Here is a 15,430-nt window from a genome sequence, read left to right as displayed (position 1 = left end):
GAAAGAAACGAAGAAAAGAAGCAATTGAAATTCGAAGGTGTTAGGTAAGAAAAGAAAAAGCCGTCTTACCCGCTTTATTCTTCGTCTTCTTCTTCTTCTTCTACCACTTAATTTTTTTTTTTCTTCTTCTTCTTTCTATTCTTTAGAAAAAGTAAAAAACGGTGAATGCCACGCGTTCAAATAGCACCGATCCCAAATCACTATTCTCTTTTTTGAAATACAATAGAAACTTCCCGTAAGAAAAAAGACCGAGACAAAAGCACATACACCAATTCTTATTGCAAATCTCTCTCTCTCTCTCTCTCATCATTTTCCTCAGGAAAGAATAAAAGTGTATAGTTTGTCTGTATTTTTTAGTGTCTCTCTTTTTCTCTCTCTACGACTATTAGTGGGCTTTTGGGTACCTCTCTTTTTTGGGTTTTCTCAAATTTTCTAGAAACCCCATCTTCTTCTGTTTTTTTGTGTGTCAGTGTGAACGGCTTCTCTCCACTTTATAAAAGTGCACCTTGTCAAAACTAAGAAGAGGAATATTATCCTTAGACTTAGTTTTGGGAAGTTATGGTATTGTTACCAATTGAAAAAATAGAACTGGTTTTGGTTCTAACTCATGGAAGCTGATCGTAGAAGCAAGCCTTGTCCCAATCCTGTTCACTTTCGTTTCTTTCCTTCTGGGTTCTATTGTTGGGATTGGGAATTCTTGACCGCTCTCTTGCTTTTTAGTTGTTAAGCCTTCATTCTTCATTTTTCTTTTTTCTTCTTTTCTTATTGTAATTAGAAATTCCAAAAAGTTAATTTCCTTTTTTATTAGATTTGATTTTTGATTTTCGATAAGGAAAAAAAAAAAAAAAAATTTAAAAGCCATTTTGGTTTGGTGAGGTGAGGTGAGGTGTAATAAGTCGGAGAGAAAGAAATGGCGCAAAGGTCAGTTCCGGCGCCTTTTCTGACGAAAACGTATCAGCTTGTGGATGATCCCATCACCGACGATGTGATATCGTGGAATGAAGATGGTTCCACTTTTGTGGTTTGGAAGACTGCCGATTTTGCCAAGGACTTGCTGCCTAACTATTTCAAGCACAACAATTTCTCAAGCTTTGTCCGCCAGCTTAACACTTACGTAAGTGTCTTATTACGTTCTCTCTTTTCATCCTCACAATTTTGTTTGAATCTACATGTTAATTCTATCACAATAACCTAGCTATCTCATACCTAGATTGAAACTAATTGAATTACCAATCTTCCCTGAATTATGTTATTTTTTTTTTAAGAGATAGTTTCGACCTCTGCACTGATGATTGCTTTTTATTAGCTGAGCAAAACACCAATTAGTTTATTGTGTAAGCAGATATCAAATTCTAAATCTGTTACCAATTTCCTCATAATTATGTTGGTTTTTTTTTTTTTTTTTTTTAAGATAGTTTAAACCTTTGCTGCTGATGATTATCTTCAGATTAAAGTACTAATTGATTTTTTGTTTAAGCAAAATAGACATTAAATCTTAAATCTCTTATTCTTCGAAGATAATACAAGGAAGTTGAGCTAATTGTAATTACGCTGATGCTTGTTCATTTGAAAGAAGAAAAAATAGCAATAAAATAAAACTAATCTAGCCATTGAGATTTGAGGGCACTCTGTGTACACCTGCATCGATTAATTAAAAATTAAAAATGGTGTCATTGTTGTTTGTTGGGTGTATGCATTTTTCTTATATGCTTCTCATAAACAAACAAAAACGATTGGTTTGATTAAATTATTTATTGGATAGCTTTCAGAAGTGAATATCATGCTGAATATTTCATGCCTTTTTTTTTTTTCTTTGACCCTTTTCTCTGTTTCTCGTGTCCATAGTTTTCTATAAGAGAAAATGAATGCCAGTCGAAAATAATATAAACTATGATACTGTTGATTATTAAATTAAACACCAGAAACTCCCTGTGATACTTTTGAAATGTCAATTCACCGGCTTGAGTTTTGCCGTGTTGAGAATGAGAAAGTAAATTATAATAGCAGAAGCTTCCGGTCCAATTAGTGGGTTATTAATTATTACTATTATAAAATTAATACAGTTTTATTCTTATATGCACAGGGTTGTTGAGGGGTATATTTGTCTTTTTAGATAATATATATAAAAGTACTGTACGTACTTCTATTCGAAACCTTCGTGACAATTTGACATGTCAAACAAATACAACTTGTGCAGCTTATATCTCAGCCGGGCCCCACTCTGTGTTACTAAGAAATTTCTGGACACATACAAAATTAACGTTGCGTATAAAACTTTATAGTATAATAAAGAGTGGGGAAAAAAAATCCATGGTCCGACTTTTTGTTTGTATTTTTCTATTAAAATCTTGAAGACTGCGCTGATTTTTGTGGCCAACACAAATCGGCATGTAGCACGTGTAGGTCTGAGATTATCTCTCAACTACTCCTTTTGAGATTTCCAACTCAGATCGTCGTTTTCCAACCTGAAAGCTGCGAAATCCACATACAAATTCTAAGAGTTACAGTTCTATAGGGCCACAATTTTCAAATTTTGTGCCAACATTTTTTATTTACTTTTGGTGATTATTTTTAAGATTCGCTTTACTGTGTTTTTAAGATGTTTGTTAAAGAATTATTTTATAATTTATTTAATAACTATTTTAGAAAAATTTTAATATTATTTTTGAAATTTTTATCTTGTGCGATAATCACTTCACAAGAATAAATGCTCTTAAGAGATGAAAACAAAAACCGAAATTCAAGTTTTCAGAAAAAGTTTCATACATACACACTTAAATTAAGTTAGAATAGAATTTTTATCTCGTATGATATATATATATATATATATATTTTTAGAGTATTTGTTTTTTTATCTAGGCTACAGTTTTTATGCATCACCAAATAGGTCAACCATATTAGAGCACATTCTCATGAGTCTGTGCAATTTTTATATATATATATATATATATTAATATAAGTATCTATTTTTTATTATAAATATTTTACATCACAACTTATCAAAAATACCCATATAAATTTATCAATTTTACCCTAACTTTTTTTTTTTGAAGGCTACCCTAACTTTTATTAAAATACTATTTCATTATTAATTTTTTATTACTCTCCCAAATCATCATCTTTCTCATGAATAGAGAAAATAAAAATAAAAATATTTGCATAATTCACGCTAGAATCTCATTTTGAATTCTCTTATGGTTGTAACTTGTAATAAAAGTTGTTACCATGAATTGTGTCTAAAGAATTTCTTAATATGTTTTATTATTATTATTATTATTTTTATAATATTATGGTTCAATAATTGAAGATTTGAATGCGTGGGAAAGTGGAAACACCAGAAATAGTAGGATTTTTATTTTTAATTAAAAACATAAAATATCCTAATTTGTCCAATCCAAAAAGTAAGAAACACAACATGCTTTATCTTTCATTTTGTAATTAATTAATTCAATTGAATCGAAATGTTGTACAGGGTTTCCGAAAGATCGTGCCGGACAAATGGGAATTCGCGAACGAGAATTTCAAGCGAGGCCAGAAAGAGCTCCTCTCAAAGGTCCGCCGCCGGAAATCCGTGACGTCAGCTCCCGCAAACACTCCAGCATCCGGGAAACCCGTCGGCGGCGGCGGCGGTGGTCCGTCGTCGTCATCAAACTCAGGCGAGGACCTGGGGTCCACTTCCACGTCATCCCCGGATTCAAAGAACCCAGGGTCGGTGGAGACAACAACGACCCCGACGGCACAAGCATCCGATTTATCGGGCGAGAACGAGAAATTGAAAAAGGACAACGAGATGCTGAGCTCGGAGCTAGCACAGACGAAGAAACAGTGCGAAGAGCTGGTAGCTTTCTTGACTGAGTATCTGAAAGTGGGTCCCGACCAGATCAATCATATCATTCGTCAAGGAGGAAGCTGTGGGTCCAGCTGTGTTGATGAAATAATCGGTGCTGGTGGGCCCATCATCGGCAAAGTTGATTCCAACGATGATGACGACGACGACGAAAACAACGTTGTCGAAGATAACGGTAACGGCAACGGCGGTGAGGGTTTGAAGCTGTTTGGGGTTTGGTTGAAAGGGAATAGAAAACGGGGCCGTGACGAGAAAATGGGGTTCAATAATGGGTCCCACACTCACCCTTTGGCAAAGGAAATGAAGGTTTGTAATTGACCAACCAGCGTGTGCCACCTGGCAACATGGGAGTGCGTAGGATAAGCATAAGCCTGGTTCACCAACTTCTTACACGCTTATTATAGAGTCCCTTTTGTTTTTAATTTAGGTGAGAGAAAATATATAATCTCTCAGCTACCGTAAGGTTTAGTATTAAAGTTTGTTTGTTTGTTTGTTTTTTTTTTTTTTTTTCCTCATTATGTGTAATTTTGTAATGACTAATAAAGGCTGCATGGTTTTGAAAATTCAAAATCTGTATGTAAAATGGAATTATTATATAGGTTGGAGGAGTAGTTGTTGTGGAAGGTGTAGGTCAAAAGGCATATGGGCCTTCCCTCTTCTAGACTCTTTGAAAGTTGATACTTTTACATATACAATTCATGTAAGACTTGCACTTTAGAGATTAATGGACAACTTGATGTTATATGATGATTATGTATATTTCTGGTCTCCATTACTTTTCTTCTTAATTACTACTCAATAGATTTTATATTTTTGGCTCGCTTGATATAAGCATGATTTGGTAGATGTGTGTGTCAAAAAGTAAGCGTATCAATTAAAAAAATGTTGGCTCAAAATCATTGCCTACTGCGAAAAATAAATTTAAAGGTTAATTACTACATTTTAGTATTTTACTCGCATGTAGTTAGTTTAGGGGGAATTTGATTTTTCAACATGTGATTCTGAAGGTTAATTCTTAAAAGTTTAATATGTTCAAAGTTTAATATGAAAAAAAAAAAGTCTAAAAAGCATGATCTCTTAATCATTAATAGAGTAGTGCTATTGCTTATCCCTTTTGGTCACAAAATTAATAGGAATTTCCATTGGGATCCTCTACAAAGAAGAAAATGGTGGCATATATTAGGATGGGAAGGAGTTTTTAAAAGTAAGAGGGGGGGAGGGGGGCTGAGGTTATATTTGATCCAGTCATCAAACCTAGAAACAAAGCCCTCTTCTCAAAACTTAATTAGAGACTCATGACCGAGAAGGAAGCCCTATAGGCTTAAGACCCTTCAAGCCATACATTGGCCTGAAGGCCCAAACCATAAGAATCCTTTTATATAACGCTCTTCAAATAATTAGAGAAGAATTTAAGGTTGGCTTTTAGCACCCTAAAAAAAGGCTTAAGATGAGTGGTAAATAATGGCAAATAAGTTAACTTTTGAAAGGACAAATCACTGGTTAGGAACCTCTAAGAGATCTCTAACCTTAGAGGAGCAAAATCTTTTAGTGATCTTTTGTTTGGTGTTCGCGTGTGAAATTTTGATAAGATTTCGATAACTATCCTTGACAATCTTGCACTAGCCCTTAAAGCTACTAATGTTTGCACCTTAGTAGGTAAGGAAGATCATCCTACCTGGAATTTGACTAATGGGAATTTTAACCTTTGGAACCAACAACCTTTTGATTGGATTTGGAGGACCAAAGCTAGCCCTAAGATCCGCTTCTTCCTATGGGAATGTTGCCATGGCTAAGTGTGGCAGTAATAGCATTCCTCATGGCTTCTTTGCGCCACTGTTAGTGAGTTACTAGGGATTGTCCAGCTGCGTCTTCTTTTTGGAATAAAGTGGGAATTCCAAATCCTTGCTCCCACTCCTTTTCTTTTCCCTTTCTTGGTTGAAATTAAACTGTTCAACTGTAACTCATCAAAATAGTCAGGTTCCACGGTAAATATTACTTTCTCCCTTGGTGTTTGGAATCTTTGGCTTAGTCGAAATAGAGTGGCATTTAATGGTAATACTCTCCTCCGTGTATTACTCCTTGGTAGATCATGCTAGGAACTGAAGGGTTACAAAGGCCATTTCTTTTGAATGGAATACTCCACCATATGCTTGGGTCAAGCTTAACATGAATGGGCAATGGTTGAGAGGCTTCTCACGGGCAAGTGGTGTCACAACAAGCCTCCAACCCGAGTTGAAGGCTCTTAAAGATGGGTTGATTCTGGCCCTAGATATGAGGATTACATGCTTAGAGATTGAACTTGACTGTAACAGCTATTGACCTAATTAATTCAGACAAGACCACTACTGTGTTTTTGAGTCTTATTGTTGAGTGCAGGTGCCTATAGAGAGGCTTGAGCAGCACAACCTACCTCACATCTACAGAGAAGCCAATGGATGCGTGAATATTCTTGCTAAAGCAGCTGTACTAGATGCTTGAGAGTTTTATGTTTATGAGATTGAACTATTAATGCATTTTATTCCTTTGTTACCAAAATAATAATAATAACAATATAACTTCATTGCAGGTGGCTCGAGTTTTTTATTGGATGATTGCATGACTCTTTGGATCCCTTACACGTAAGTTAAGCATGTGATTGCAACAAGCTTCCATCCTTTAAATTTCATCTCAACAGTATCCTCATCAACTTTGATGGCATACATTGCTCAAAATTAATACTTTTTTTTTTTTTTAACCGAATAAGTATTTCATTAACCATAAAAAGGAGAGAGAGTGAAGGGAAAGCACCCCCATCTCTAACCGGGGAAAACAAAACTTTCAACATGAATAGAGGAGAGAAATCATTCCCTCCTCATTATACAAAATAGCCATCCTACCAAATTTTGGGCTACAAAATTAAGCTCTCTAGTCTCTACAGGCATGAGATACAAAAGCTAGAGGCTTGTAACAATCTTCTAGCTTCACCAATAATAGGTTCAATTGACTGATTGGGGAGAAGATGGGGGGGGGGGGGTGGGGTTGGGTGGGTGTGGGGGGGTGGGGTTACAGTATTGAAGGGGAAATGACATTGAGAGCATCTCTTGGAAGATCCTCAGGAATAAAACCTACCCTTAGGTTTAAGGACCAAAACTAGAAGTTTTTTAATTTAAAGACCAATTGAAACCTACCCTATATTTAAAACAGACTAAAAATAGTTGAGCCAAATCAATAAAATGGATTTTACCATGTTCTAAAAAAAAGTTCCTAGTATACATAGAGAGTGTTCTCTTAAAAAAAAACTCATACATAGAGAATGAAAGCTGCAGAAATTAACGCACCTAGAAGGATTGAGATGCTTCAAGGATTGGCTGTTCAACAAGTTCCCTATATCATCCTTCCCTGCCATGATAGAGATTATATTGAACTTGAATGGTCAATGACATTCTTTTTGTTGTCGTTGGCAAGGGATTGCATCAATGCCCCACAGAACATCTAGCTCATATAAATTTTACACTGCATTTAATGTAATAAAGAAGAATCAAAAGAGAAGAATTTGAAAGCGATAACACCCTCTTTGGTTGGACCCTATGACTCCTGCCTTTTGGAATAGCGTGCCTAACAGGGCCAACTGGACTACTGTATCCAATGCATGTTTCATTTTATAGCAAGGTTTGCCAGGCACCCTGCTATGAGGATGATCCTTCTGCTTTTGCTCTCGTGTAACCCAGCTGTATTAGCTTTTGTACCAACATCTTCTCAGCCTCTGCCTAAAATGCCAAAGGAGATGGAAGAATTAGATGAATATACACATCACAAGGAGATCCAGATCAAACAGCCAAATGAAGTATTAAATTAAGTAATAAAAACATATGGTAAACTACATTTTTATACCTCAAATTTTGGGGAGAGTTTCTATTTGGTCCAACTTTTGATTTTGCCCAAGTTATGAGTTCAGGGACCAAATAGAAACTTACCCGAGTTTGAGGTGAAAAAATATAGCTTGCCCAAAAACATACTGACACTAAATCCAGAATAACAACACTGATAAACACGTGTACTTGTGTGTGTGACCATGCAAGTTTATGTTAGAGAGAGAAGAGACCTCAAGCATGGGACTATTCTTAGGAATGTTGCAAGCCAAAATTATATTGAGACCAGTCTTCAACACTGCAAGAAATATGGCACGTCAGTACAAGCACAAGATATTTGTATATAATCACAAAAACATCAAACATGATTCAGAACTTACCTAATCGTCGAGCAATGCCAGCTCCTGTATTATCAGAAGCTCCTCCAAGTATGGAAGTAACACTAATCATATCCTTCTGCTTACATCGCCAGACAGTAGAACACAAGGTTAATTTTTGAATTGTGAAAATAACAATATTAAGCGTTATGTAAATGCAATTCTCAACATTCAAGCTTCTCTTCTCAGGGTACAAGGACTAAGAACATACAGGTCGTGTAGGTGCAGCTGCATATATGCGTCCCAATTTGGCAGAGTCACAACCAATCCACACATATATCTACAATCACAATAGGTTCAACATAAATAACAAATTATAATTAATCATTCACGGCAGCACTTTTCAGAAGTCATTCTATAAGATATTATGATGAGTATAGATTGAATAATACTTGGATTGTTTATTAGAATTCAAAAGACATGTGCTCAATGGTTAAGCAAGCACTAATCCTTCATTTACTTCTATCTATTATCATTACCCAACAGCTTATAAGTTATAACATGCTAGTTACCAATAATGTCCATATGCTGCACATTTTAGTATTACATATATACGATGCAAAGGTGAAATTATTTAGTGCACCCACCTTCCTCTCACACAATGGTGTGCTTTAAATGTAGGTCTAAGTATCTTATATCAAATGATACCACATCATTTGTATCAAAATCCAATAAATGAGAGATGCGTGCAAAAATAACTACCTACTAACACGTCTTCCATTTGTTACTTACCGTTAACAACTTAACATGGTATCATTTGATACCAAATACCTTCTCTTGTACATGACACCTACATAGTGTGTGTAGACTAATTTCTTGCAAGCAAAATGTGGGTAAGAGTCTCAATTAAATGCACAAAATTTCAAGTTTCCCAATTCCCAATTTTGTGAAATTGCTACTGATCCAATCCGAACAGTTTCAAAAATACACAGGAAAATTCTAAAACAAAGTTACCTAAATGGTGAAACAAAAAGAAACAACGATAGGTTTATCAAATTAGTGAAATCAAAGGCACCCAGAAAAAAAGAAACAATGATAGACCCAAAAAAAGAAAAAAAAGGAGAGAGAGAAGAGAGTGATGGATTGAGACCTGTTTGGGAAGGCGTAGGATTTGAAAATGAAGAGTGACGTCGTTCACAACTTCACTGAAGCACGTGATCTGCACGCCACCACCGTCTTTAACTTCATCATTGGAAACGAGGGCGGAGCTTATCGCTTCGTTCAAAGCCTCCACGTCCGGTTCTTCACGAGCCATTATCAAATTCAATTACAGAACTCAAAAGCTTTCTTTCTGTAAGGGTTTAGAGAGCAAAGTTATCAATTCCGTTTTAACTCAAATACGAAGTTACACAATACCTCAACAATGGACAGGACACGATAGCTCAATAGCTCAGTTCAAACCCAAACCATTAATCACCCCTCAATAGCAAAAAATAGAAACAAGAAAAATGAAATTTACCTAAAAAAAATTGATAAAGAAACAGAGTGATATACACTTGAAGTTGAAGTTCTTCACCTCTTCGAGTCTAGCCTTCAAACTTCAAAGATGGCTGGAGAGGCGGGTGCTCTTCGCTGTTCGTCAAACCGGCGATGGGTCTTCAAATTAGAAATCGCGACAGGATGTGAGGTTTTAAGTATAGGCTCTAAATAATGAATTTCAATTAAAAAAAAATACTTAATTTTTGTTTATTTATAATCAAATTAAGTTTGAGTCTTAATTAAATGTATTAAATAAATAAGTTAAGTACAAGCAAAAAAAAAAAAAAAAAAAAAAAAAAATTTGTTCATATAAATAGGCTTATGAATATCAGGGTTAATAAAAAATCAAGCTGAGCTTAGACTTGATATAAGCTTTGACAATTAAACTCATATATTAGTAAGTCTTTAGGAATAATGAGTTAGAATTGCAAATACAAACCAAATAAGTTTGATATGGGCTTGATAAAGTCTTTGTGTTGGGTCTCAAGCTTAAAATGTTTGATATTGAGCTTTAGCTTGACTTGACTATTTAATCAAGCCGAACCAAGTCAAGCTCGGACTTTTTGACAAGTTTGAGTTTAAACATTATTTATAAGCCTAGTTCAAGCTCGATCCAAACTTGAACATATATTTTTTGTCAAACCAAGCTTGAACAATCACTTTTTTCTTTTAAATGATGTGTGTATTAAAAAAAATGAGAAAAACAAAAAGATTTCTTTTAGGACAAAGTTTAGCTACAAAATTGGTTGTAGCCTCTACAACCTTACTCAATAAAATAAATATTACTACATATTTTGGAAATATAACCATTAAATTGTATATTCTCTACGCTCTTAATACACATGTCAAATTTTGTGTCAATTGGATATTATTTACTATATGATCTATAAGCTCATATTTTATGCATAATTTTAAACTACAAAAATTTGCAATTTAAACAATTTATTGATGACATATCTATTGATCTTTAATTTTCTAGAAATTTTGCAAACATGAAGAATATAAGAAGAAAATGTGATCCAATTATGGATTTGTCAAAATTCACCTTTAATAAAAAGATATTGAATAAAATTGTAGTCTTAGGCTACAATCAATTTCAAGTTACAACAAATTTCGTAACTAAACTTTGACATTTCTTTTATCTAAAACAAAGACCGACAATGCGTTAATTCAAGCTAAAAAGGGAAAAAAAAAAAAAAAAAAGATTTTAGAATTGTAAATTGTCTAAAGTTGATAACAACAAATGAAATTTTTATGTCTGTCCAAAAGATTGATAAAGTATCCTTTGGATTATTTTCTGACTCTTTTTTTATTTCTGTGCATTATTTTGTATCTTCCACAATTTCTAAAGTATTTTATCTCTATGACTCTATCCACAATTTCTTGAAACATTATTGTTACTTTATCACAAAAAAAAAAAAAAAAAAGAAAAAATAGTTTGATATGATCAAAAAGGTTGCATATCTTGTTAAAACATTAAAGAGAAGTTGATAAGAATAAATAAATTGTTGTTTCTATCTAAAAAGTTGTTGTAATTTGGTAAAACTATTTGACTCAACTACGGCTTCTAAGTTTAATATATAGTGTATGTGATTTTTTTTTGGTGGTAAATTGACATGTTATGTTATGTAATGATGATATTAAGAATGTAACTTATTTGATTTTGAATTATAATTTGATATGATATAACTTTATGTGTTGAAAACTTAGGTACATTTATTGTCAGAGCTCTAATGCATAACAAAATTAAAACAAATGCAACCAACATTCTAAAATTTCATCTCAAATTGTTAGAGCTTTAATCCCAACAAAATAAAACATCCTAAAAATTATTTCTCTAGTAAAATAATTAAAACTATTAAAAATAATGACAATAAAATCCTCAGTTCCACATCCCCCTTTCATCCCCTTTCTTTGGGATTGGAACCCACCTTTCATCCCCTTCTTTATGGTAGGTCCTTCTTTGGAACCTAAAGGTACACTCCCTTACTAAAAAACTTACTTCTTTCTTTTTCAGATCCTCAATGGTATACTCATTTGCTAAGGAGTTACCAAAAGTGCACGATCTCCTTTTTGGGACCGTCCTTCACTAAGTACTAGCCGCAATATGACTGTTCCTTACTAATGACCAAATACAATACTAAGTTTTTAATCACGACTTGCCATAAAGTTCAAATCAATTTTCAAAGTGCTCAGAATAAATAAGTTTCACATAAAATTAAAAATATCATTTATAAGTGTAAACCACACAAATCCAATAATAATATTCAAAAATACGAAAGCTTATCCACATTTCCATATTTAAATTACCACGTATCATCTTCACACTTTTTATATAGAATATAGAAGTATAAAAAAAAAAAAAAAAAAAAATTCATAATGAAGTTATATCTCAATAACATCACCAAATGACAAACTTTACCATTATTGGTAAATAATAAAACATAAAAATTTTATTTGACTTGCAAAGATTCCGTTTGTAAATAGCTTATTTAGTTGAAACTAAAATTTTTTTGCTGAAAGTATCATAAATAAAGCTAAAAAGTAGTTAAATAGTATAGTGAGACACATGAATAGTATCAAAAAGTGCAACAGAGCCAATGAATTGTAATCTAAATAAGCTGAATAGTAGCAAAAATAAATTAAAAAGAAACTGATTTTTTAAGTCAATGCCAATACAACCAAAATACAACAGAAGACTGAACCATAAAAGAAGATAAAAAACAAAGGCACATAGATCCAAAATGAAAAGCTTAAGCGAGTGTTTTTTCAAGGCAAGCAATCTTTCATTCTCGATCTGTTGAAGAAACAAATGAGAGGAGCTCCGGATCATGTTCAAACATGGCCATGTCTTCTTCATTCATGTTTACCCACGTTTCAATTCCATAACCATCTTTGGAACTCATAATGACCACCAAGTTCTTATAAGGCCTGTTGGGACTACCCACCCAAGTGGGCTTCCCCATTCCAAAATCAATTTCATAGATAGGGAAGCTACACCAGCTAGTAAAGTTACAAAAGACCGTCTCACCTGTTGCGAGTTGATTCTTAAAGTTGTTCATAAAATTCAAGTAGTCCACTCCATCTTGTAGTTTCTTCACGTAGTCAACATTGATTTCCCTAATTGCATTCCTAAGTTGGTTCTCCCATAAACAATCGTCTTTCTCAATCTTAACCTCTGATAACGTAACCGTAACAAGATTCCCAAATGAGTTCACTGGAAGGCGTGGAGCCATTCTCTGGCGCAGGTTCACAGCATGAAGTGCTGTGAATAGCTTTGCTTTGTTTCCAGGTTTTGATTGAGCTATTGCAATGAAACGCCTGCAAATGAATGCTGAAATGGCCTCCACACGTGACGGGCCCTTGTCTTCTGGTCCAAATGCAAGAGAGGCTTCTTTTCTTAGGGTGTCTATGCTTGATTTGTCGAACACAAATCTTTTGGTCACAATCTTTTCTTTTGCAATTGTAGTACTCAGAGTGAACCCAGATATATCTCTTGGAGGAAAATGGATGGCTGCATCAAAACTGGGGCTCATGATTTCACTAGCTCCTCGAGACATACCAGCCCATGCAGTAATGAAGTTGACTGCTGATGCTCCATCAACAACCTTATGTGAGAAACAAAAGGAAATCGCTACTCCACCACAGTCAAAAATATTATATTGGACAGCCAGGAGAACTTCTTTTCCAAATTGATCGCTACAACTACGATAGGGCTCAAATGGTAGCAATTGGATCAAAGCTTGCCCGTTGTCTTTCTCTACCACTTGTGATAGCATGCATGGGACACGGGCCTGAACATAGTCTACACCCTCATCGTTACAGTTGATAGAGAAATCTTCATTAATAAGTGTTCCGGCCAATGGATAGAAGCGAGTAAGGGTTTCAGCTAAAGACTCTTTTAGCGAACCAGTTCTTTCGTAGTGATCAACATCCACATATTGCTTACACTGATAAAAGAAAATGATAGGGATATAAGTGGGAGGTGCAATTTGGTCTAAGAAGGAAAGCTTGAAGTTCCTAAGGTGATGGGGGGTTGGAGATGATGGCTTAATAATCTCCTTCGAGATTATCTCAACATTCATCAACATCTTTATTAAATTTCACTCTCTCACTCAGAATAATTACTGATCAATCTCTAAATTGAAATGGAGAGCAATCTTATTGAAATGAATGAAAGTGAATGAATGAATTACAATTTAGATACTCTTTCTTATATACGAGTAACAGAGCATGACCAAATTAAGAAAAGGAAAATAATTGAATTCTATACGCACAGTAATAACTAACTCCTTAATTCCTGGTTAGCTCTATAATCTGCGGTATACTTAACTGTTTCTAACTCTCTATCTTATATATTTGAAATTCAACATAAAAGTGACCATATTTTTTAGGCAATGTTTTAGTGGGAGTTGGAGTTGTATTTTTACTAGATTTTCCTTAATTTAGTTGTCTCAACTTGAAGGTAATGGTGTAGGGGCATCTTTAAACCAAAAAAATGAGGATCTCAAATAAGAGAAACCCCTTAAATAGTAGTACTAGCAAAAAACACCTGTGTTTTTATTTTATATATATAATTTTTATTTTGATAATCTAATTTATAAGTAGATAAAGTAATTTAAAAATTAACAGGAAGAGTAATCCTATTTTTAGGGCAATATTTTAGTGGAAGTTAAAGTTGTATTTTTACCTGATTGTCCTTTAGTTTTGTCTCAACTTAAACATAGAGGTGTAGAGGCATTTTTGAACTAAAAAAATGAAGAATCCAAACAGAGAAAGCCTCTTAAATAATAATTTTTATCTGATTGTCTTTTAGTTTTGTCTCAACTTAAACATAGAGGTGTAAAGATATTTTTGAACTAAAAAAATGAAGAATCCAAACAAAGAAAGCCTCTTAAATAATAATATAGAAGATAAATAAAGGAAAATAACTTAAATCTATGCAGTAATAACTAACTCCTTAATTTTCACTTAGCTCCATAATATGTGGTATATATATGCTTAACATGTGTTCCTAACTAACCCTTTTCCTATCCCTTGTGTGTGTGTGTGTTTATTTCTAAAAAAAAAAAAAGGTAATTGTCTCACATTGCTTAAGAGAGTGTGTTGTCTATAGTATAATTTGCCTCATCCTCCCTTAAAAGTTACCATGACTTTTGAGTGGAGTTGTAATGTGTCTTTGTGTTAGAATCTATTTTCCTCTCCCTTGTGTGTGTGTTTGTTTCTTAAAAAAAATAAAAAAAAAAACATTTGTTCCTAACTGATTTAAGTTCATCCAAGAAGTTGGCTTTTATAAACAAAACTGCAGTGTTTCTTCTCAGCTTCTTATTACGTGTTTCACTTAATGGTTTCTTATTAGAGCGACAACGTTGCAATGCCCTGCTTCCTTTCATTAAGCAAAACGTCGTTGCATGCGATGTTTTTTTCTTCTGTTTTACAGTTTTGCTATATATATATATATTGTTAAATTACCAATTGTCCCAAAAGCTTAAGTTGTTAGGAAATGATTATTAAAATAAGTGGGTGCCCAACAAGTGGGAATTTAACATTTTAAATGGGAGGTAGAGTAAAGTCAGGAATCGAACTCAGGATCTCCTACTTTGATACCATGTTAAATTACCGATTGTCCCCAAAGCTTAAGCTGTTAGGAAATGGTAAATTTAATCACTTAACCATAAGTCTAACAGGTATCAACCAACGTATAGGGAAATATTTATAAAGGAGAAAGGACTCTAGTAGCTAGGTATTGTATCACAATGCTTTTCTGTTTGCGGACATGTATAGAAACTGTAATTTGTAGACCAACTATTATATATATAATCAGGGTGTAAGGTACTGTGGGAACATTAGACATTGAATGTCCGCGCAAATTGTTTTTA

At 33.9% G+C, this 15,430-nt stretch overlaps 3 protein-coding genes across 6 annotated transcripts; 1 reads left to right on the top strand and 2 right to left on the bottom strand.

Annotated features, from left to right (window-relative positions):
- The first annotated feature begins 276 nt into the window (after nucleotides 1-276).
- Nucleotides 277-4,606, top strand: LOC126732767 (heat shock factor protein HSF24). The gene is made up of 2 exons (XM_050435770.1): nucleotides 277-1,114; nucleotides 3,473-4,606. The coding sequence occupies exons 1-2, from the start codon at nucleotides 911-913 to the stop codon at nucleotides 4,163-4,165; spliced, it is 897 nt and encodes a 298-aa protein (XP_050291727.1). The 5' UTR covers nucleotides 277-910; the 3' UTR covers nucleotides 4,166-4,606.
- A 2,435-nt stretch (nucleotides 4,607-7,041) lies between these two features.
- Nucleotides 7,042-9,742, bottom strand: LOC126732765 (uncharacterized). Of its 4 annotated transcripts, none has more exons than XM_050435767.1 (6): nucleotides 9,589-9,742; nucleotides 9,163-9,363; nucleotides 8,284-8,352; nucleotides 8,076-8,154; nucleotides 7,929-7,993; nucleotides 7,042-7,593 (listed from the first exon to the last, which is right to left on the bottom strand). In XM_050435767.1, exons 2-6 carry the CDS (start codon nucleotides 9,325-9,327, stop codon nucleotides 7,513-7,515), a joined length of 459 nt encoding a protein of 152 aa, XP_050291724.1. In that variant the 5' UTR covers nucleotides 9,328-9,363; nucleotides 9,589-9,742; the 3' UTR covers nucleotides 7,042-7,512. The 4 variants fall into 4 exon arrangements, with proteins under 4 accessions (XP_050291724.1, XP_050291725.1, XP_050291723.1 ...); XM_050435768.1 differs by having other exon boundaries at nucleotides 9,567-9,717; XM_050435766.1 differs by having other exon boundaries at nucleotides 9,532-9,716.
- A 2,595-nt stretch (nucleotides 9,743-12,337) lies between these two features.
- On the bottom strand, nucleotides 12,338-13,642 carry LOC126689854 (stemmadenine O-acetyltransferase-like). Its single transcript, XM_050385024.1, has one exon. The coding sequence runs from the start codon at nucleotides 13,640-13,642 to the stop codon at nucleotides 12,338-12,340; it is 1,305 nt and encodes a 434-aa protein (XP_050240981.1).
- Nucleotides 13,643-15,430: the final 1,788 nt, after the last annotated feature.

This window comes from Quercus robur, chromosome 6 (genome assembly GCF_932294415.1).
Source record: "Quercus robur chromosome 6, dhQueRobu3.1, whole genome shotgun sequence".
NCBI classification, from domain to species: domain Eukaryota; kingdom Viridiplantae; phylum Streptophyta; class Magnoliopsida; order Fagales; family Fagaceae; genus Quercus; species Quercus robur.
Note: the sequence above shows the minus strand (reverse complement) of the source record. Positions and strands in the feature narration are given on the sequence as shown.